The sequence below is a fragment of the Bicyclus anynana genome, chromosome 18 (genome assembly GCF_947172395.1).
Source record: "Bicyclus anynana chromosome 18, ilBicAnyn1.1, whole genome shotgun sequence".
NCBI classification, from domain to species: Eukaryota; Metazoa; Arthropoda; class Insecta; order Lepidoptera; family Nymphalidae; genus Bicyclus; species Bicyclus anynana.
Window position 1 is genome coordinate 13,144,004 of NC_069100.1, and position 23,061 is coordinate 13,167,064.

Here is a 23,061-nt window from a genome sequence, read left to right on the forward strand (position 1 = left end):
ACATTGGCTTGATAAGTGTATTATATTTTTATCCATAAAAAAATAGAGACCTCGAATTGATTGCATTACTTTCATTGCTTATTTTAAAAAGCAAGCAAGTTTCTCAACATGTTGGATCGTCTAAGGGTATCATAAATATTTTAAAATGATTTTGATTGTAGCAATACTATATTTTAAACTAACATGGCGTACGACACATTTTTCGATCTAGTAACACAGTTACTATTAGCGGTCGTGTCAAATGGATGCTTCGGGCGAGCATTTTCGCGTAAATTAATTGATTTCTTCTAATTAAATTATTGTGAATCTTTGTGTTGGCGACAAAAGTGTGATGTGAGCCATGCAAAATAATATTGTGCACAGATTCATGTATGTGACTTTAAAATAGGATAGGGGTGTATCGTGAAAATAAAAATGGCTTCAGGAGAAGGAGATAGTGATCATATAGAAATGATGGAAGCCGTCAAAAAGGCAGAGGCAACGGGACACTCAGGTTCCGAGGACGATGGTACGTATTAACTTTCCACACTAGGGCCTTGACAAAGTTTATGTATTTATCTCAAAAGTTTACGTACGACGACCTAATTTCTCATATTTTAATCCGTCGTTTCTTCGTTTGCAGATCGCGACAGAGCCTCAATCGCGGAGAAAAATGTACCTTACGACGTAAGTGGCCCATTGTTGTTATATATTTACGTTTTCATTCATGCTGTTCTCTTTAAATACGAGGTAGAACAGGTTCAGAGAAAGTTCTGTCATTACTCATTAGTATGCGTGATTAGGGACTGGAGCGAAACTGTTTATTCGCACTGTTTTTTTTAATTGTTTATGTAATTAACGCAAGGGTATCACTCCTATCTGATGTGATTTTAATGAGTCATCAGGCTTTGTTGCATTGCCAAATATTTGTACAATGTGTCTGATATCATGATGAGGTTTCTTTATAAAGATAATAAAAAAGGGATAAGTCATCATACTGTCATGTAATCAGATTCCTCAGATTAGATCTGTTAGAGAGCTTCCATGTGGAGTATTCCCACATACTTATGTTTTGGGGTTACTAAAACAGAGGATAAACAAATCCCCTAATAGAATCCTCTGATGTTGCAGGATCACGATTCAATGAATGAATATCATCAGTGTATAATCATCATTCATAATATTTGGCTTACTGCTGAGCTCAAATCTCCTCTCAGAATGAGAGGGGTTAGGCCAATAGGTCCATCAAGCTGGCCCAATGCGGATTGGCAAACTTTACAAATGTCAGCCAAATCAATTTGTGAAGGAGCACACAACAAGCACATATAAATGTAGAGAAATTCCTTATTTATAATATTTATGATATTACTGTTCCACATGATGATAAAGCTGAAAAGGAAAAAGTATCAAAACACTTGGACTTTGATCACAAGATTACCACCATGTGGAATGTTTTTTTTTTCTCTCTTTCCTTTATCTATCGGAGATCAGCCTCTGGACCATAATCCAATCAAATGACTGCTTAGAATATTATTTCGGGCTCTGCACATCTACTGATATAGCGTCCTTTCAGGAATGAGTATGTACTACTATACTATGTTGGCCAGTAGTGTCCTTTTCAGGCGGAATTTGCAGTCCCTGACTTCTAACAATCTGACGGCCAGGTGGTTTTTATGGCACTCTTCTCTTCAAGCCTCTGTTTGTAGGCTTCTAGTGACCTGTCTATTTCCTCCTTAACAGGTGCATTGTTAAGATATGTATGTATTTTTAAAGTCTTGACGAACCATGGTGCATTGCATATTACTTTTGATAAATTGTTTAAGCAAGCAGTGTCTACTTCAATATAATTCTATGGTTTACTTATACATGCACAAAAAATGCAGTTATGTTGTGCATCATTGACCAGTAGACTGGATTCAGAACTTGCACTTATCTGGAACATACAAGTACATCCAGTGTAATAGAAACAGATAGAGATTGTATCTTATAACTCATCTAAAACTGCACTTTATGATTTTTATAATTTTCTTAAGGAAATATTGAAAAATATCCTTCAGAGAAGGTTGAATTTTTTTTATTGAGTCCATGATAACATCATTAATTAAATTGATCAAACTGTGCAGTTCCCGGTGTAAGAATAGGGCCGCTCCATATCTTCCTGTGGATGTTGTAAAAGGCGATTATGGACAAACATCGCAAGTGGGTAACAATATAACACATTAAACGGTAATAGTGTTACCCACATTCCTACAAAGGGCCCACTACCAATGAGGTGCCCATTGAATCAAAAGGTGGTGGTTAAAAGAAACCCATGTAACTGAGAATTCCCAAGTAGGGTTGACACCAGGCAGGTCGGTCCTAAAATCATTAGCCAAAACCATTAAAAATATGTCAAAACAAAAAGTTGTCATATTTTTCCGACCCCACTTAAGTGGGATAAGGGAAAGGAGATGATGATGTATCATTAATTGCTGTAAAAAAGTAAAACATCTCGAAGCAAGTTGTATCAGAAAGAGTTCTCTTAAGCTACTGTATAAGTAAAGTTATACAGTAAATAAATATTTGCTCATGTTTTGCATCTGTTTAGATTAGTGTTGTCATGGGTGACTAATAATAATGACTAATAATACAATTTAGGCTGACCATAACACTTGCACCAGTGTAGAACAAATATCTGTTTACATACTTTTACAAATATCTTTTTACTTTTTTGACGGCCTCCAGTGGTGGGCGCGGTGGATTTACGAAACGGAGGTCCTGAGTTTGATCCCCGGCTGGGTAGATTGAGATTTCCTTAATTGGTCCGGGTCTGGCTGGTAGAAGGCTTTGGCCGTGGCTAGTTTCTTCCCTACCGGCAAAGATGTACTGCTGAGCGATAGTACTGCTGAGGTAGAGTGGTAACTAGCCACGGCCGAAGCCTTCCACCAGCTAGTTCTTCTTTTCTGAGGCAGCGACCTTTTCAGCTGAGATAAAAATATATATATTTAAATATAAACTGTATTAGGTAGACTATATGTATAGAGAATAAATTGAATGGAATAACATAGAGGCTGCACATCGGGAGGCACTATTTGCCCAGAAGTGCAGTCGTGTTTTTTGTTTAGTTATAATTATCTTAATAAGTTAATTTAGTTTTAACTATTTCTGTCCAGTCTTAAGCTGAATAAATTATTATTATTATTATTGTTATTTCCCTTAGTATTTGCTGTAGTTAACAGCACAAATGTTTTTGTCTGTGTGTTTATGTATAGAAAATGTGTTTGCAGTTCAGTTTTACACAACCACCTTGTCAAACAGTTATCCTGTACAATGTACACTTTACAGTACCTACATTCAAAACCATTAATTCAAATATATGTAGAAAGACTATATCTACTATGACATCACTAGAGTTTAATTAAATACAGTAATTTCCATAGGGATAACCTATAATATAAAGAAAATTAAATGAAAAATTGAACACAATCAAAGTAAGAGAGATAGAGCTGAATCTCAATGTTGGGGTACGCTTGGATGAACAGTATCTAGCTAAATCACAGGCTATTAGACCATAAAGCCAGTAACATGCACTTGATAGGTGCAAAAATGCTAAACAGTGCATTGGAACAATGCTATCAAGCCCTAAGGACATCACAAGCCTGTATTTTAGAAAGAATTTTCCATTTTGTACAATTTAGACATAGCAGCATACTTACCTTAGTTAAAAACTACCCACCATATAGGTCTACTTGAAATTCGTCCATCATGGCTGACGGTGACTGCATCATTACATATTTATTAAGACAAAACCAGAGGCAAATTGTTGTATATAACGCCAACCATACACAGTCAAGTTCACTGTCAAGTCTCCTGGACCCTTAGGGTTGTTTTTTTCACTGCCCACATCCCTAAGCATCCTGCAGACTATGATTTCTATTTTCTAGATTTATTTACAAATCTTAGAAGTCAATTGTCTACACACTAGGTCACCTGTATCTTGACGATATACTTGGATTGTGTGTAGTTGGCGTTAGTAAAAAGTCTAGACTCTTTGTGTTCAGTTATCGTTAGGTATATCCTACAAATTAATTAATATAACCTAGTGGGCAATACCTATTTGTAGATAATATCTTTGAAAGCATTTCAATCAACTATAAAAGTTCATCAGTTTTATTGATCTTGCTGGCGCAGTGGTTGTGAATCGTAGACCTGGGTTCGCTTTTTTTTTATAATAATTAACAAACTGAACACTTATTTCGCCTGATGGTATGTGGAAACAAGTGGCGTGCATAAGAGTTTTTACTAGGGTGGACATTATAATACAAACTGTAAAATTTCTTCTTAGTGCATTTTTTGGATAAATTGAGGTGCATGGCACTGGTGGAAACTCTTAGCCTATATACAGACCATCAACTCGCAAGGCATGCCAAGAACCAAGTCTGGCTAGTGGGAGGCTTCGGCCGTGGTTAGGCCGTAGTTACCATTGTACCGTCAAGCGATTTAGCGTTCCAGTACGATGTCGTGTAGAAACCGAAAGAGATGTGGATTTCATCTTACTCCTAACAAGTTAGCCCGCATCCATCTTAGATTGCATCATCACTTACCATCAGGTGCTACTTGGAGGCCACTGAGATAGTACTTCTCTGGATGAGCTTGCCTCAGTTGTTCCATGGTTCAAGGACTGGACTGAAAACTGAGAGGTCTTGGCTTCAATCGTCACTCGGTGGACTGTTTTCTCCACGTAGTTATGAAAAGGGGAATATTTGTCATGCTTAAACCGAGACTTGGTCAATGGCCAATAGCCCATAGTTAGCGACCAAGTCTCAGAGTCACACAGCGGGCGATGGCACGAGGTATGCTCGGAGTATACCTGCGTGATCGAATCAGAAATGAGGAGATCCGCAGATGAACCAAAGTCACCGACATAGCTCAACAAGTCGCAAAGTTGAAGTGGCAATGGGCGGGGACATAATTCGAAGAGCCGTTGGACGTTGGGGGTCCCAAGGTGCTAGGCACTAGAAAGCGCAGTGTTGGTCGACCACCAGATGGACTGACGACATCAAGCGCAGGGATTCGCTGGTTGCTCAGATGCCTGCAGCCTCAGCATCTTGATGTTTGGACAAACGGCCTCGATGTTTACAGCCTTTACAGCCTCCGTGGCGCAGTGATATGCGCGGTGGATTTACAAAACGGAGGTCCTGGGTTCGATCCCCAGCTGGGCAGATTGAGATTTACTTCATTTGTCCAGGTCTGGCTGGTGGGAGGCTTCGGACGTGGCTAGTTACCACCCTACCGGCAAAGACGTACCGCCAAGCGATTTAGCGTTCCGGTACGATGCTGTGTAGAAACCGAAAGGGGTGTAGATTTTCATCCTCCTCCTAACAAGTTAGCCTGCTTCCATCTTAGACTGCATCATCACTTACCATCAGGTGAGATTGTAGTCAAGGGCTAACTTGTAAAGGAAAAATAAATAATAATAATTAAATGCTAATACTTTTAAGGCATTGTTTCCAGCAGGCTTTTTTTTAGATCGGCCATAGATAAAAAGTTATACGTAACAGTCCAAATTCCACGCAATAATAATGAATAAATTATCTTTTTTTCTTAGTTTATTTCGGTAACATAAGTTTCTTAATGTAGTAACAATAATATTAATAATTACTAGCAGATACCACGCGGTTTCACCCGCGTAGTTCCCGTTCCCGTAGGAATACGATAATATATAGCCCATAGCCTTTTTCAATAAATGGGCGATCTAACACTGAAAGAATTTTTCAAATCGGAGCTGTAGTTTATGAGATTAGTGCGTTCAAACAAACAAACTCTTCAGCTTAATATTAGTAAAGATATACATTTTTCGGATTAAAATGAAAACTAAGGCACAAATCATAATAACAAAGCAATTTACAGTTACAGCCAAGTTGGGATTCGAACCCACGCTCTCATTATAGCGTGACGTCACTTAAACACTCGGATAACGGTTTACGGAAGACACTAGACCTTGATTAACAAACAGGTCTTACGTAAACGCAGCTAATGATGTATAGGTTAATTATATAATGGCTAATGCAGTTTGCTATTATTCATACATCGTATTATATATCGTGAGGCGTGATAGCCCAGTGGATATGACCTCTGCCTCCGATTTCGGAGGGTGTGGTTTCGAATCCGGTCCGGGGCATGCGACTCCCAACTTTTCAGTTGTGTGTGTGCATTTTAAGAAATTAAATATCACGTGTCTCAATCGGTGAAGGAAAACATCGTGAGGAAACCTGCATACCTGAGAATTATCCTAATTCTCTGCGTGTGTGAAGTCTGCCAATCCGCATTGGGCCAGCGTGGTGGACTATTAGCCTTACCCCTCTCATTCTGAGAGGAGAAGCACATCTATGAATCTACTGAACCGATTTTAAAAATTCTTTTAGCACTATAAAGTTACGTCATTTGTGAGTAATATAGACTATACTTTATCCCCGTATTCTCACCGGAACAGAAACTATAGTTCGTTTCATGTAGAATGGTGCGAGTGACAGTTCGTTTCACTCTTGAAAGTTTGCGGTGATTCACTATAGTATTATGAAAGTCATACAGGCGACTGTCACCGTAACCATGCTATCTGAATAACACTTTACGCGGGTGAAACCGCGGGGCAACATACTAGTACCATATATACAAAAATATTTAATGTGAATTTTTCGTAGGTGCAATATACATAATATATACATAATTAATTAATTATGTGTGTGTACATAATATACTTACACAATATTATGTTAAATAACAAACATTGTAATATATCAAAGGAGGAAATAAAATAATGCGGAACATCGCGTCTGGCGGGCAGCCAGTTCGACTCCCGGAATGGGCAATACCAGTCGGCAGTCGTGAGTCATCTATTTACATAGGGCAACGACCCCGCAAACGTTGAGTATGGGCTTCTTTATAATTAAAGACGTTTAGAATTTTCTTCGCTTATAATCCTTACTTCACTACATCTTCTCTTCTTCTAATATATAAAATTCTCGTGTCGCGGTGTTCGAACTTGAACTCCTCCGAAACGGCTCGACCGATTTTGATGAAATTTTTTGTGCATATTCAGTAGGTCTGAGAATCGGCCAACATCTATTTTTCAAACCCCTAAATCCTAGGATAGGGTAGTGGTAGGGTAGGGGTATGGTATAGGGATAGGGTAGGGGTAGGGTAGCGGTAGGGTAGGGGTAGGGTAGGGTAGTGGTAGGGTAGGTTTATGGTATAGGGATAGGGTAGGGGTAGGGTAGTGGTAGGGTAGTTGTAGGGTAGGGTAGGGTAGGGGTAGAGTAGGGGTAGGGTAGGGGTAGGGGTAGGAGTATGGTAGTGTAAGGTAGGGATAGGGAAGAAGTGCAAATAAATAAATTAATAAGTCAAAGCGAAGCTTGAGCGAGTCCGCTAGTAGGTATAATATAACAATTATCAATCTATGACTATGACACTCACAAATAACGTGGTTTTGTAGTGGTAAAATAATTTTCAAAATCGAAAATCTAATCTAAAAAACATTCAGAGATTACCCCCTAGAACACCACAAACTTTTTTTTTTAATAATATTCGTATAGATTTACCATTTTAACACCTCCGTGGCGCAGTGTGGTAGTGGCAGGTGGTATGCGCGGTGGATTTACAAGACAGAGCTCCTGGGTTCGATTTCCGGCTGGGCCGAGTGAGGTTTTCTTAATTGGTCCAGATCTGGCTGGTGAGAGGCTTCGGCCGTGGCTAGTTAACACCCCACCGGCAAAGCCGTAACGCCAAGCGATTTAGCGTTCCGGTACGATGTCGTGTAGAAACCGGAAGGGGATGTGGTTTTTCATCCTCCTCCTAAAAAGTTAACCCGCTTCTATCTTAGCTTGCATAACCACTTACCATCAGGTGAGATTCTAGTCTAGGGCTACATGTAAAGAAAAAAAACAATATCAGTTCAGATTTAGCAGTTAGAAATAATTTACTTTGAATATCCGAGAGCGTGAAGATTTTTATTGTTTTACGGGCGTCTCCTCTGAGACTTTGACCTCGGCTTAGAGGGCCGTTCGGGAGGCATCGAAACCCATTTACCCAAAATTTTGAAAAAAAAATCTTAATCCTACTAATTACATTTTATACGCGAAAGTTTGTATGGATGTATATTTGTTTATGGAATGGAGATAGATTTAACTCTAGATTAACACATAGGCTACTTTTTATCCCGAAAAAAAAACATGGATTCCCGAGATTTGCGAAAACCTGATGATTTTGATGGTGTGAATGTTTGTTACTCTTTCACGCCTCGGCTACTGAACTGAATCACCTGAAAATTGACGTACAAATAGATTAAAGTCTGGATTAACACACATATTAATTTTTATCCCGCAAAAATCCATGGTTCCCGAGGGATTTGTCAAAAACTAAATTCCACGCGGACGATGGGTGTCCGCTAGCACAATTTATTTTTCCTTCCTTTTATTTATTTTTCTTCAGTTTCACACAATAATGCGTCTGTGCACACTTGACCACTACAACCAAATTCGAGTAGTCTTCCGAAATTGGAATATCTGTAAAACACGTCACTTGTTTATTTCGGTCAGTTTCGACTAACAAGGAAAATGTATGAATGAATCTCCGTTGAGGAAACACACTAAATAGTGGGCATTGTGCCAATATTTGCAGTTAGTTTTAATTAAAACGATGTAAGTGATGTGTTTATTCTAGAATAGAACAGAAGCTAACGTGCTGTATTCTTGTTTCTATGTGAGTTGGGCGACATATTGTCTGCTACAGTTCGTTTCATGTAGGATGGTGCGGGTGACAGTTCGTTTCACTGTTGACAGTTTGCCGCGATTCACGATGAACGTCACACAGGCGACTGTCACCGTACCCATGCTGTAGCAAGTCCGCTAAAAACGGATTTCGCGAGAGGGCCGCATTAAGAACGTCTACAGTTCGTTTCATGTAGCATTGTGCGAGTGACAGTTCGTTTAATTCTTGAAAGTTTGCCGCAGTTCACGATAATAGTACGTATTATGAACGTCACAAGGCGACTGTCACCGTACCCATGCTGTAGAAGTCCGCTAAAAACGGATTTCGCGAGAAGGCTTTAAGGATTAAGAGCGCCGTGATAGCCCAGTGGATATGACCTCTGCCTCCGATTCCGTAGGGTGTGGGTTCGAATCCGGTCCGGGGCGTACACCTCTAACTTTTCAGTTGTGTGCATTTTAAGAAATTAAATATTCACGTGTCTCTAACGGTTAAGGAAAACATCGTGAAGAAACCTGCATACCAGAGAATATTTTCTTAATTCTCTGCGTGTGTGCTGTCTGCCAATCTTTGACTGACTGCACACACGCACAACCACGTGGTGGACGTTTAGCCTAACTCCTCTCATTATGACAGGAGACTCGAGCTCTGCATTGAGCCGAATATGAAGATGATGATGTTATCTGAAAATCACTAAGTATTGCTCAGGAAGAAACGATCAGTGATTAAACGTATTCCGTTACGGATATATTCAGCATAAGCGGACAATGGGCTGTGGGTGTAATTACGCTGCACAATGTGTACACGTGTTTTTGTTGTGTGTATTGTGTATTTTAGGGGCTAAGCCGGTTGGATGAGTTTAGGCGATAATATTCTAGAGAATGGAACCTCTTGTAGTTCCATGATTAAGCGGTTGCTTGATTTCTGTAATATTCTATACTACAGCCTTTCTTGATGAATACTGTTTACCAACAAACAAATTAAAAATGAGGGTGTAAATCACTAGTCATTTCACAACTAATAATAATTATAATTAACTTGTTCTTAAATTAATGAAAACAAAATTGATTAATAAGCTTAGAATAATTAGATATGGATAATATATTTTTATATCATTTTATAAACAAGCAATACATAATTTAAAAAAAATAAGTTACGAAATGACATGCGTTGTCTACCTTCATTTCTAATTTCTTTGTTGGTAAACAGTACTCATCCAAAAAGGCTGTAGTATTGGTTCAATAAACTATTATGGTCTTTGCTGGTAGCATATCAGCTAGGGCTCACAGTGTTGGGCACTCAAAACATACAAATTTATTTAAAGGTTTATCTACTTCTTCTACTTATAATAAATCTGTAGAGAGGTCAATTCTGTACCTGAAATAGGTATATTTCCAAAATAACTATCAGGGGTGATTAGTGATCGATACTGATGCCAAAAATGCAATTAGTAAAATTTTCGTCTGTCTGTATGTTCGTTATAGAAACAAAAACTACTCGACGGATTTTAACGAAACTTGGTACAATTATTCTTCGTACTCCTTGGCAGGTTATAGTATACTTTTCATCACGCTACGATCAATAGGAAAATCATTAATGAAAACGAGAGAAGTTACTCCATTATTACAGCGATACTACAGTAAGGACGAAGTCGCGGGCGTCTGCTAGTTGGTAATATTATAGGCCGAAAAAAATTTTGGTAAATCCAAAAATTGTTCGTACTCGACTAAAATACTAAAATAGTCCGAACTAGGCCCTAGGGGGTGTGTGGATGACTTTATAGTACGATTTTTCTATATTATGTTGAGATTACTAGACAAAAATGGTGAATTTGTAAATGGTGGAGGGTTTTGGAACAGCTTTACAAGATAGGGAAAAAAACGTCAATCAATTTAATTTTGAATATAGAAGCAGGCGTTACTTTGCGGAAGTTCATCATGATTATATAAACTTTGCAATTGCACGTTGTAGAGTCAACATCTCCTGAGGATGCTCCGGTTTCGGGGTGAAACGTACGTAGAGAGTATTTTGTCGGACCTGGGTGACGTTGTCGCATGGGTTCGCCGAATTTTCGCGGATGATAGCAAAATAAATAAATCATTATATAATTTAATTTTGAGTTTAGTAGAGGCTCTTCTCAGCAGATCCTGCTGTGGACAGATCGAATCGGTGGTAGAGTCACTAAAAACAGACAAAACTAAGCCTTCCTGAAATACATTTTTTTTTAAATAAGTTTCTATTTAATTCGAGATGTCGTGATCCGATGCGACGAGTGCAACGCGACCATGACACGCATCCATTGTCGCCCATTGTGTCAGACCACAATACGAGTGGGTACGCACGGTTGCTGGCGGAGAGGTCAATGACTGACATTTTTTTTATTCTTTACAAGTTAGCCCTAGACTACAATCTCACCTAATGGTATGTGATGATGCAGTCTAAGACGGAAGCGGGCTAACTTGTTAAGAGGAGGATGAAAATCCACCTCTTTTCGGTTTCTACACGACATCGAACCGGAACGCTAAATCGCTTTTCTTCACCGTTTGAGACACCAATTTGATTTCTTAAAATGCACATAACTGAAAAGTGGGAGATGCATACCCCGGACCGAATTCTAACCCACACCCTCCGGAATCGGAGGCAGAGGACATATCCACTGGGCTATCACGGCTCCTCTAGTTTGGGAATAGGCACAATTAATCTTGTGTCTGCATGAATTGCCTCGTTGGTCCAATGGTTAGCCTATATGACTTGAGCACGAGGTACTGCGTTCGTTCCATTGTCCGTCCCATAGTGTCAGACCGTTCATCCTGCGCAGTTATTGGTCACTTTATACATGCTAGGTCCTGGGTTCTATACCCAATTTGGGACAGTTTTTTTTTATTATTATTATTCTTTTACAAGTTAGCCCTTGACTACAATCACACCTGATGGTAAGTGATGATGCAGTCTAAGACGGAAGCGGGCTAACTTGTTAGGAGTAGGATGAAAATCCACACCCCTTTTCGGTTTCTACACGACATCGTACACGAAATCGCGCGGCCGAAGCCTCCCACCAGTCAGGCCTGGACCAATTAACCTCCGTTTTGTAAATCCACGCGTATACCACTGCGCGACGTAGGCAATGACATTGACAACCATTGTAACCAACTGTCCACAGTTATTGGTCACTTTATACTTGTACATGCTAGATCCTGGGTTCTATGCCCAATTTGGGACAGTTTCATCGAATAGGAATTGGGATTTATATTTTGGGAATATGCATAATTAATTTCAGAATACAGAAAACCACCCGTAATCGTGTAACTCTTAATCCTCTTTCACTAAAAGCCCCAAATACTCAACCTCATAGTAATATTCCGACCACAGGCATCCGGGTTACGTTGAGCGAAGCGAACGTTCAGTAAATTACTAATTAATTCGTTAAATAATTAATAAAGCTTGCAATCGTACATACAAGTACTCATATATGTATCAAAAATGTGGCAAGGCACTCGAGCCGTGATTGCCTTGCATTATTTAGGTGTAGACCGAAGCCGATCTGTTCTGGCATTTTTGAAATTAATTATATTTTAATGTCTGATTTTGTTTAAAATATACATAGGTTATATGATGACGATGATGATGAGTAGACCTTATTCCACCACGCTGGCCCAATGCGGATTGGCAGACTTCACATACGCAGAAAATTAAGAAAATTCTCTGGTATGCAGGTACGGTGAAGGAAAACGTAAAGTGTTTTTCTTTCAACGTTTGATGTTTAATTTCTTAAGATGCACACAACTGAAATGCTTGGAGGTGCATGCCCCAGACCGGATTCGAACGCACACCCTCCGGAATCGGCAGTGGTCATATCCACTGGGCTATCACGGCTCATTATCACCTCACCCTCTTTACCATTGAGCTAATAATTAATGAAATACACCTATGATGTTACACATACACAAATATGAGTGCTGGGGAGATTTTCCCATAACTCTGGGGTGATATTCTTTGAAAATTAATTTTCAAGAAACATATTGTGTTCTAATATTTACGGGGTAAATAATATTTCTTTTGTAAATTGATCTTATAAAATGTGTCCCTTATATGCATCCATATAATTATGACGTAACCAAATATAACGTATTTAAAAATGCAAGAATATACTATAAAGGCGTGTGTTACATGGATAGTCGGAATTATTTGAATCAATTTGTATGAAAACATAAAAAGTTTTTATTTAATATTCTAAAAAAAATATTACTTATGCAATTCGGCTCCTATAATATGTAGACTCGTTTTTAATTAAATTAAATATCACGTGTCTCAAAACGGTGAAGTAAAAACATCGTGAGAAAACCTGCATACCAGAGAGTTTTCATAATTCTCTGCGTGTGTGAAGTCTGCCAATCCGCATTGGGCCAGCGTGGTGGACTATTGGTCTAACAACTCTCAGTCTGAGAAGAGACTCGAGCTCAGCAGTGAGCCGAATATGGGTTGATAATGACGATGTGGACTCGTCAACACCTTGAAGTTATGGGAAATACTCCCGAGCACCCCTGTATTGACGGCCTCCGTGGCGCAGTGGTATGCGCGGTGGATTTAATGACGGAGGTCCTGGGTTCAATCCCCGGCTGGGCCGGTTGAGGTTTTCTTTATTGGTCCAGGTCTAGCTGGTGGGAGGCTTCGGCCGTGGCTAGTTACCACCCTACCGACAAAGACGTACCGCCAAGCGATTTAGCGTTCCGGTACGATGTCGTCTAGAAACCGAAAGGAGTGTGGATTTTCATCCTCCTCCTAACAAGTTAGCCCGCTTCCATTTTAGATTACATCATCACTTACCATCAGGTGAGATTGTAGTCAAGGGCTAACTTGTCATCATCATCTCCTTACCCTTATCCCACTTAAGTGGGGTCGGAAAAATATGTCAATCTTTTCCATTCGTTTCTATTACTCGTCAACTCATCATCCACTCCTTTTACACACATGTCTTCTTTCACACAATTCAACCATCTCTTCTTTGGCCTTCCTCTCCTCTTATGACCTTCCACTTGCACATTCAACATTTTTCTAGTAATATGACTTTCCTCTCTACGCATTACATGTCCATATAACTTGTAAAGAGTAAAAAAAAAAATACTCCCGAGCACCCTGTATAAAGAATACTTTGTTGCTTCCAGCCAGCGGTGGGCCCTCTGGGCGCCATCAGCAAGGTACACAAGTCGGACCGCAAGATCGGCCACCGGCGGGTCGGCGAGGGCGGGGAGATCACCTACAAGAAGATCCAGTCCTCGCAGATTATGGGCTCCATTCAACTGGGTGAGTATTCACTATAGCTTGGCAAATTCGTTCGTAACACTCCCGATGGTCCGCGCGGGCCGGGAGGGGGGTAGCGTTGCCCCGCGCGCTCGACTTCGCCGGCTATCACGTCACGCCGCGCGGTCTCACCCGCGTGGTTCCCGTTCCCGTTGGAATACGGGAATAATATATAGCCTATAGCCTTCCTCGATAAATACTGCTATCTAAAATTGAAATGATTTTTCAAATCGGACCAGTAGTTCCTGAGATTAGCGCGTTCAATCAAACAAACTCTTTATCTTTATAATATTAAGTATAGATTGGAATAAGCTCGCGCTTATCTATATATATATATAAAAGAAAGTCGTGTTAGTTACTCCACTTATAACTCAAGAACGGCTGAACTGATTTAGTTGAAAATTGGCAGGGAGGTAGTTTAGAGCCAGGAGAAGGACATAGGATACTTTTTTTTTGGGGTAGGGTAAGGGTAGGGTAGGGGTATGGTAGGGGTAGGGTAGGGTAGGGTAGAGGTAGTTGAAAGTTTACATCGAGTTTCACGCGGACGAAGTCGCGGGCGTCCGCTAGTTTCATATAAAAAAAGAAATTCTTCAAAGTAAAGTAAACTTTAATTATTATCCTCGTCTCTCGTTCTCAATAACGAGGCTTGTTATTGATGATAATAATAAACTTCAGCAAATTGACGCTTACTCCTGCTTGCTTCTGACCATTCTTCGTTTTAAGTTATCTGTATCTATACTAATCTATACTAATATTATAAAGCTGAAGAGTTTGTCTGTTTGTTTTATTGAACGCGCTAATCTCAGGAACTACTGGGCCGATTTTAAAAATTCTTTCAGTGTAAGATAGCCCATTTATCGAGGAAGGCTATAGGCTATATATTATCCCCATATTCCTACAGGAACGGGAACCACGTGGGTAAAACCGCGCGGCGTCAGTTAAACTATAAACTACAGAAGTTAAACAACAAGTGAGCGCGGGCGCATAGTTTCCGCGAACCAGCGCAGCGGAGTTATCTAATCGCATTGCAATACGCAGTCCGTTCTCACGGCCCACATCCATTATGAGAATGTTTGCATTTCATGAAAAACGTTATTATTGCTTTTTTTGTAATGCATTACAATAGTCCAGAGGGCGAAGATCAAAGTCCAGATATTAGTCTTTGTACGGCTGCTACAACGTGGACCATTGAATAATAATGCAACATCCCAAAACCACCATGAAAACTTCATAGAACGATGCATTTGGTAGTACAGTGAACAAGCGAACAAACTTTGAACTAACTGACAAAAGAGACGTCTGAAATAGGGCCCAGTTTTTAGAACGATACAGAAATGAAAAGTATTCTAAAAATCTACACACTACAGCCTTTCTTGGTGAGTACTGTTTACCAACAAACAAATTAATAATGAGGGTATAAATCACTAGTCATTTCACACCTAATAATAATAATTATAATTAACTTTTTCTTAAATTAATGAAAAAAAAATTGTTTATAAGCCTCGAACAATCAGATATGATTAATATCTCCTTAATTGTCCTATTTTCAGCTCTGTATTATTTGTATAATTTGGGCCCGAGTTTCTATGGAGAATGGGTTTCTCCTTTCAACTTTTATGAAATGACGAAGGTCTGACCATCACAGGCTATCGCTCTAAAATCTTAGAGTTACTCGTAGTTATTAGTAAACACAGTTTTAACGAGTATGATCTGAGGCAAGGTCCGTATGTTTAGAACATAGCGCGGAACATAAACATAAACTACTATACTGTGGTATGCTGTAAGCTATTTGTGGAATTTGGATAAGGTCATACATGCTATGATGATGCATGGAGTAAACGATGTAGGATTCTATAAATCATACTACTGGTGTTATTGTAAACATCTTTGATACAGTTCTAGGCAAAGATTTTAAACTATAGATACGTCACTAGTGCGGCGAAACTAAGTTTTCGAACGAAATTTCGTTTTGTTGATTATTAATTGATTGCAAACATATATATAACTTAATTGTAAACAAAAGAAGTTACAAATGATCTATATCTATACATGAAATATAATTCCAAAATAACTATCAGCGGGTGATTAGTGATTGATACGGATGCCAAAAATGCATTTTGTAAAATTTTTGTCTGTCTGTATGTTCCTTATGGAAACAAAAACTCCTTGACGGATTTTAACGAAACTTGCTACAATTATTCTTTCTACTCCTGAGCAGGTTATAGTATACTTTTCAGCACGCTACGATCAATAGGAGCAGAGTAGTGAAGGGAAATGTTGGGAAAACAGGAGAAGTTACTCCCTACCATTTTTACAGCGATACTACTGTAAGAGCTGTTGCAATGTCGAGTTGTTGTGTTTAAGAAGTTTAAAAACTATTCCCATAAATATATAATGTAAGTAAACGCAAAATCGTGCATGCGTGGAGTAGCTAAATTCGGATCACTTTTTAGGGTGATTTTATAAGCACTTAACATATCTAATAGTCGAAAATCTTTGGTTCTAGGTTAGTTTGCTAATAAAAGCCTCAATCAACGGTAAAGGAACCGAACTCATCACCTACAAGTCGTGAGGAGATCCCCGCTCGCTGGTTTATTGTGGTACCCACTCCTAACACAGTTTCTGACTAGTTGGAAAGGAAAAGAAATAATGTTCATATTAAAAAAAAATACTATAAAAAGATAACAATTACATCCACAATACAGATACATAATATGACCCACTGTCCCACATATGGTACAGTTAGCGGTGCGTCGCGAGCTCGATCGAGGCCGGGATGTGTTAATTAGTTTGACGTCAATATCTGTCCCACAGACGTATACACTCGCGTATAGACGTATACGTTCATACGTCGGACACCAATAATAATGGATATCGGATGTTCGTTGATCATATACGCTGGACGAATTGACTCTAGTCGGGAATAGCACCTAGGACCTAAGCTTAAAAACGAAGGAAATATAAAACAGATTCTTGAAAGACGTAAATAAAGGGAGATTTTTTAGGAGAGTGCAGAAGCATCACTTAATGGTGCACGAACGCAGAAGCTGAAAAGATGGGCGGAACGACTCTCTAAGGGCTGTTCTGAGACGCGCACCACGGCTTAGAGGGCCGTGATCGTGGTCGCAAATCTGGTTGCAGCTAAACCGTAGCTTTTGTCACAACGAGCGACAACTTGCCATGGTCGTGGCCAGCTAGTGTTTGAGGTCCCTAAATATTATGCCTTGGCGTAACAAAGTGTTTTCTACAATGGAAAGGGATCAGAAAATCGACTAACTAATTAACGTAATCAATGGTTGCTTTTAAAATCTCTTTTAAATACATTCATACATTACATAAGTGGATAGCTATATGCATCTCGTATCAATATACCATAGACTAGCGAAGCGTTTAATCAGTTGATCCACATTCAACGTAATCAGGTCTAACCATGCGTGAAATGTGATCCAACAAGCCATAGTTCGATACTGCTTTGTTGCTCCACTGATTAGCGTATAAGGCTACGGATTCAAAGGTTAGGCCTAGGTTTTGAAGGCCTCCGTGGCGCAGTGGTATGATCCCCGGCTGGGCCGATTGAGGTTTTCTTAATTGGTCCAGGTCTAGCTGGTGGGAGGCTTCGGCCGTAGTACTACCGGCAAAGACGTATCGCTAAGCGATTTATCCCTAAAAAACCTCAATTGGCCCAGCCGAGAATTGAACCCAAGACCTCCGTCTTGTAAATCCACTGCGCACACCACTGCGCCGCGGAGGCGGTCAACTACTGAACCAATAAGGTGCGAATACTTATCCGGCAACTAAACAAAGAGCCGTAATAGCCCAGTGGATATGACCTCTGCCTCCGATTCCGGATCGTGTGGGTTCGAATCCGGTCCAGGGCATGCGCCTCCAACTTTACAGTTGTGTGCATTTTAAAAAATTAAATATCACGTGTCTCAAACGGTGAAGGAAAACATCGTCAGGAATCCTGCATACCAGAGAATTTTCATAATTCTCTGCGTGTGTGAAGTCTGCCAATCCGCATTGGGCCAGCGTGGTGGACTATTGGCCTAACCCCTCATTCTGAGAGGAGACTCGAGCTCAGCAGTGAGCCGGTGGTTGAAAACGTAAACTAAACAAAGTATACTAGGGTTATATGACTTAGCAGTAGGTTTATTATAGGTAGATGTAAGGTTTCCTAATTAAAGAGAGGGTGATGTGCGAGTAAATACCGGTGTGGAATTCCAGAGCAAGGTTGTGTCACCGTCACGGTATTATTGTGAATACTTCGGGGAATTATGTACCCCTTGTTACCCTTACAGTGTTTGAAATCCAAGATAGCTATAATAGGGATGATGCTAGGTTTGAATATATTGATTTTTTTGATACATTCCGGTAAATAAGGTCAATGTTAACTAATTTATACATAAAAAGCAAAGATTGACTGGATATTTGCAAAATAAATAAGATTATAAAATTTCAAAATCTATTAAAAATCTTTTATCGTAATTAAATGAAAATTCATACAGTTTTAGCTTCCTTACATTAAATGTGACATTTTTTAATATTCGAACTATAAACGCAGAAATAACAAAGATATTAGTAAATTTTGTTTAACTCCCATACAAATCTAACGTCATTAAATCATAGCATTTTGTATGGGGCGTCTTTCAGGGATCCGCGGCAGCGCAAATCTGACCCTTTAAATCCCTGTAGCTCCGAAAGTACAGATACTCTGTTACTTTTACAAAATTGCTTTACTATTATCATACTCCTAATTTATATACAATTTAAAAAACTGTCATTCAGTGGCCGGATTGAAATCCTCGAAGTATTGGTTTCAATCCACGCTCAATTTTTTTTTTAAATAATTGATTGATTTACTGTCATGCCATTTATAAAGCCGCTAGCTTTTCTGGCTTTATTTTGCGATGTGATATAAATTTGATTGGATTGATTGAAAATTGATATGTATTGAAAGTTAATTTGTGTGTTGTATAGTAAATTTTTCGAGAATGGCTATAAAATAGCACGATAGAATCAATAATACCGAGTCATCATTTAAATATGTGGCAAAAACGTAAAAAATCCTTTGGAGAGCTTCCATTGTGTGTAAACGAATTCAAGCCTCAATAGCTCAACGGTAAGAGCGGTCGGACTCATCACCGAGGGGTGGTGGTTCGATCCCCGCCCCGTTGGTCTGTCGTACCCACTCCTGATACAGTCTTTTCCGACTACTTGGAGGGGAATGGGAATATCGGTCATATTTAAAAAAATATGACAAAATTCTTAAAAAAAAATGGTTATATGAACGCAGAAATCGTGCATAGCGAATTAATTTCTATTAAAAGTTCAAAATGATTAACTACGAAGACCAAGTCATTGTTAAACATATAGTAGCTAAAGTATTTTTCAGATAGCATGGGTACTGTGTGTCATTTCACCCTTGAAAGTTTGCCGCGATTCACGATTATAGTACGTATTATCAATGTCATAAGGCATATTATGTATATTTTGATACACTCCACTCCACTCCTTCCTCCCACGTCTCTTCTGCTTCTGCCTTCGGGCCCCATCAGGCGATGCTTCTGCGCTCTCCTAAACCCCCGTGACTCCGCTAAGATCCCCTACACTTACACAATCAGAAATTAAAAAAAAATGTATATTAGTTGACATTGAATTAAAATTGTTTACTAGATAAACGCGCAATGACTAACAAACTCACATGTGGATAAGCTGTATCCTAAACAATGATTCACGTCTATTATCTGTACGCGCCGCACACACAAACACTATTTATGTCTTCAATTCTCTAGATAATATTACGATGTGTATTGTTTATGTTAAAGAAGGTTATAACTACACGTACAAGTGCTTTTATTTAGGATACTAGCGGTCACTCGCAACTTCGTCCTCGTCGTCAAATAGGCTCTGAAACTACTGGGCCGATATCAAAATTCATTCACCATTAGATTCTTACATTATCCCTGAAATATGAACAAAGGTCATTTTATACCCTATTCCCACGGGAACGGGAACTAAGCGGGTAAAGACGCGTGGCGTCTGATAGTCTCTACTAACATTATAAAGTGGTTTGTGAGGTTTTAGTGGGTAATCTCTGGAACTACTGAACCGATTTTGAAAATATTTTACTAATACAAAGTCACGTTATTTGTGAGTGTCATGGGCTATTTTATACCGGTATTCCCTCAGAAACGGGAACTAGACGGGTGAAACTGCGGGGTATCTGCTATTTTTTTTTTTTAATAATTATTAAAGAGAATTTCATCTGATGTTAAGCGTAGATGCAGTCTAATGATGATGATGCCTCAAAGTCGATTTCGGCTACAGCGACGCTTCTGACTCCTCAAGTCTGGGCAAGGAACTCGGATGGGTAGTTCTCTGGTGTGCTTTCCAGTGACTAATGTACCTTATTTTGGCCTTAATAATAATAATAATAATGTTTTGTATTTTATACTTATATTGTTAAAAATTAAAAAAAAAGAAGTAATAAATAAATGAGAGACATAAAAATAATAATAATAATTTATTTATTCATGAGATACTAAAGAAGGTTTACAGAACTCGCTATAGACATACACATACATACTTTCTACCGTGACAGGTGTATGAATATTAAAAATAAAATTAATAATAATTAAATAAATTCCAATAATTAAATATTAAATAGGTAAACATGGTTTAAATAAAAAAAAAATACAAGTACAATTAGGATAATTTGACGAAGCATTCTTAACATCAAATAAAAATAATTAATATACTATCAGAATCCTAATTAATATACTTAAAAGTACGACTACATAGGGCACAAGTTAGCACACCATCACAGCAGTCTAATATCGCACACATAAACAAGGAGCCATTTTGTCGGAACGACTCACGAATTCTCAAAATATTATAATTAAAACTTTCTCTCAAAACCATTAAGATGCAATCGAGCAATCAAACGAATTTAGGAAAGTTATATAATTAGAAATTCTCGATCTTTTTACCTCGTTTAATATAATTATACGCGGCACCGTTTATTTGACCTACTTGATACCTAAAGGCATTTGATTTATATGTGGGTGTATGCTTTTATTTTAATTTACCTTCTACCTCATTAGTCTATGTCTACTTTGTAGTTATTTCCTTGGACTATAAATGATGAGATCTACGATTCGAGTGAGGGGTCGAGGCATTTTGAGAAGATCAACATCATCATCATCATCATCGTCATCGTCATCGTCATCTTCATCATCATCAGTGTCATCATCATTTGGCTCGGGTCTGGCAAAATTGCTGGATACTTGTTTTCACCAGCTGTTGCTAACAAGTGCCGCTAATATGCGACCAACGACGTAATATCGTGCAGAGAAACAGACAAATTTCAATCAATACTGGAAACACCGCTAACTCTTACATTGCATTGATAGCGAAGCTGAAGTGGCAATGGGCAGTCAATTACAGTTCGTTTCATGTAGGATGGAGCGGGTGACAGTTCGTTTCACTATGTTTACGACTCGCGCAGGCGACTGTCACCGTACCCATGCTATCTGAAAAACACTTAAGTGAATAGGCCAACAGTTACCGAGAGTCCAAAGTTAATAAACATTTCGCAGCGATGCCTCGGTGAATGTAAACTCAAGCGAGTAGTTTCCCTGTAACTACTAGTTTCGAGGAAGTCATCAAGGTTGGACTTATCTCAATGCTAGATGTCAACGCACTCGTCATCGACACTCGCTTCCGGCTGAAAAATGGGGAAAATTAAGCGTTTCCGGATGTTACGCAACATTTTTTTTTTTCAATTTATCTAATAGTTGATATTCAAATTCCAAATTCGTTTCTGTCATGGAGGCCTTGCTTTGAAACATCAATTTTGACTATTTGTAGGTAGACACTACAACCGGTTCGGATGCCAGGTTATAATAAATCTTATGATATATGTTATGTTGAAATTAGTCCACTCCCCACATATCTCACGGAACACTTTGAACTATCTCAGCTACGAACTAACCGATCAAATAACTCACTCGCGCCGATATACCTATGAACTGTACGCCACTGGCTGCTAAACCATTAAAACACTAACCAATCATTATTTTCTGTTTTCCAGGAATTCAACATGCAATAGGTGGTCTAGCGTCTAAGCCAGAGCGCGATCTTCTCATGCAAGACTTCATGACAGTGGAGACCACAAACTTCCCGCACGAAGGCTCGAACCACACGCCCGCGCATCACTACTCCGAGTTCAAGTTCAAGACGTACGCGCCGATCGCGTTCCGCTACTTCCGGGACTTGTTCGGCATACAGCCGGATGACTTCCTTGTGAGTAACATCAACTACATTTCTTCTTTTTCTTGATATAGCAGCTCTGCAGGTCTTCAAAAAGTTCCTATGTCTGATCTATTGTGATCGCCTCCGAGTAGTAGTGCAGGTATTTTAGATTTACTTGACAAACAAAGTACTATGACTTCATGACAGTGGAGACTACAAACTTCCCGCACGAAGGCTCGAACCACACGCCCGCGCATCTAATCACTACTCCGAGTTCAAGTTCAAGACTAGAAGGTACTTCCGGGACTTTCGGTTTCGGTTCGGCATAGAGTCAGATGATTTCCTTGTGAGTAACTTCAACTACTCTTCTTCTTCTTGATTTTTTAAGAATATTTGCCACATAATTTTCAAATCTTTAACCACGAAAATCATTTGAGCCGTATCGACTCCTAAAACAAATAGCTACTTCTCTGTAAACAGTTGATCAACAGTATTTATGTTGCCAACCAAAAGATTTAATCATGTTGGTCATTATGTCAATTTAATACTTGATTACTATTGATTCTGATGCGGTTTTCCTCATGTTACGAGTATAACAGTAACATCAAAACAAAAACACTTACAGTGAAACTATGATTTTAGACGAATTTTACTGTTAGTTTAAATGATAGTTATCTCGTAAACAGTGATAAGAGAATGGGCGGACTAGTAACGTGATCTTGCTTATTAACAACTAGCGGACGCCCGCGACCTCGTTCGCGCGAAATTCAGTTTTTCACAAATCCTGCA

General features: G+C 39.1%; 1 protein-coding gene across 12 annotated transcripts in view; it reads left to right on the plus strand.

The window, feature by feature from the left end:
* Window positions 1-198: 198 nt before the first annotated feature.
* Window positions 199-23,061, plus strand: part of LOC112045960 (phosphatidylinositol 4-phosphate 5-kinase type-1 alpha) — a 70,886-nt gene continuing 48,023 nt past the window's right edge. For 8 of the 12 annotated variants that reach the window (XM_052887148.1, XM_052887150.1, XM_052887146.1 and 5 more), the window contains exons 1-4: window positions 200-508; window positions 623-666; window positions 13,884-14,022; window positions 22,112-22,323. In XM_052887148.1, coding sequence (XP_052743108.1) covers window positions 415-508; window positions 623-666; window positions 13,884-14,022; window positions 22,112-22,323 — 489 coding nt within the window. In that variant the 5' untranslated portion in view covers window positions 200-414. Of the gene's footprint in view, window positions 509-622; window positions 667-13,883; window positions 14,023-22,111; window positions 22,324-23,061 lie in introns of all 12 variants that reach the window. The other 4 variants (XM_052887147.1, XM_052887144.1, XM_052887145.1 and 1 more) reach the window with 2 other exon arrangements.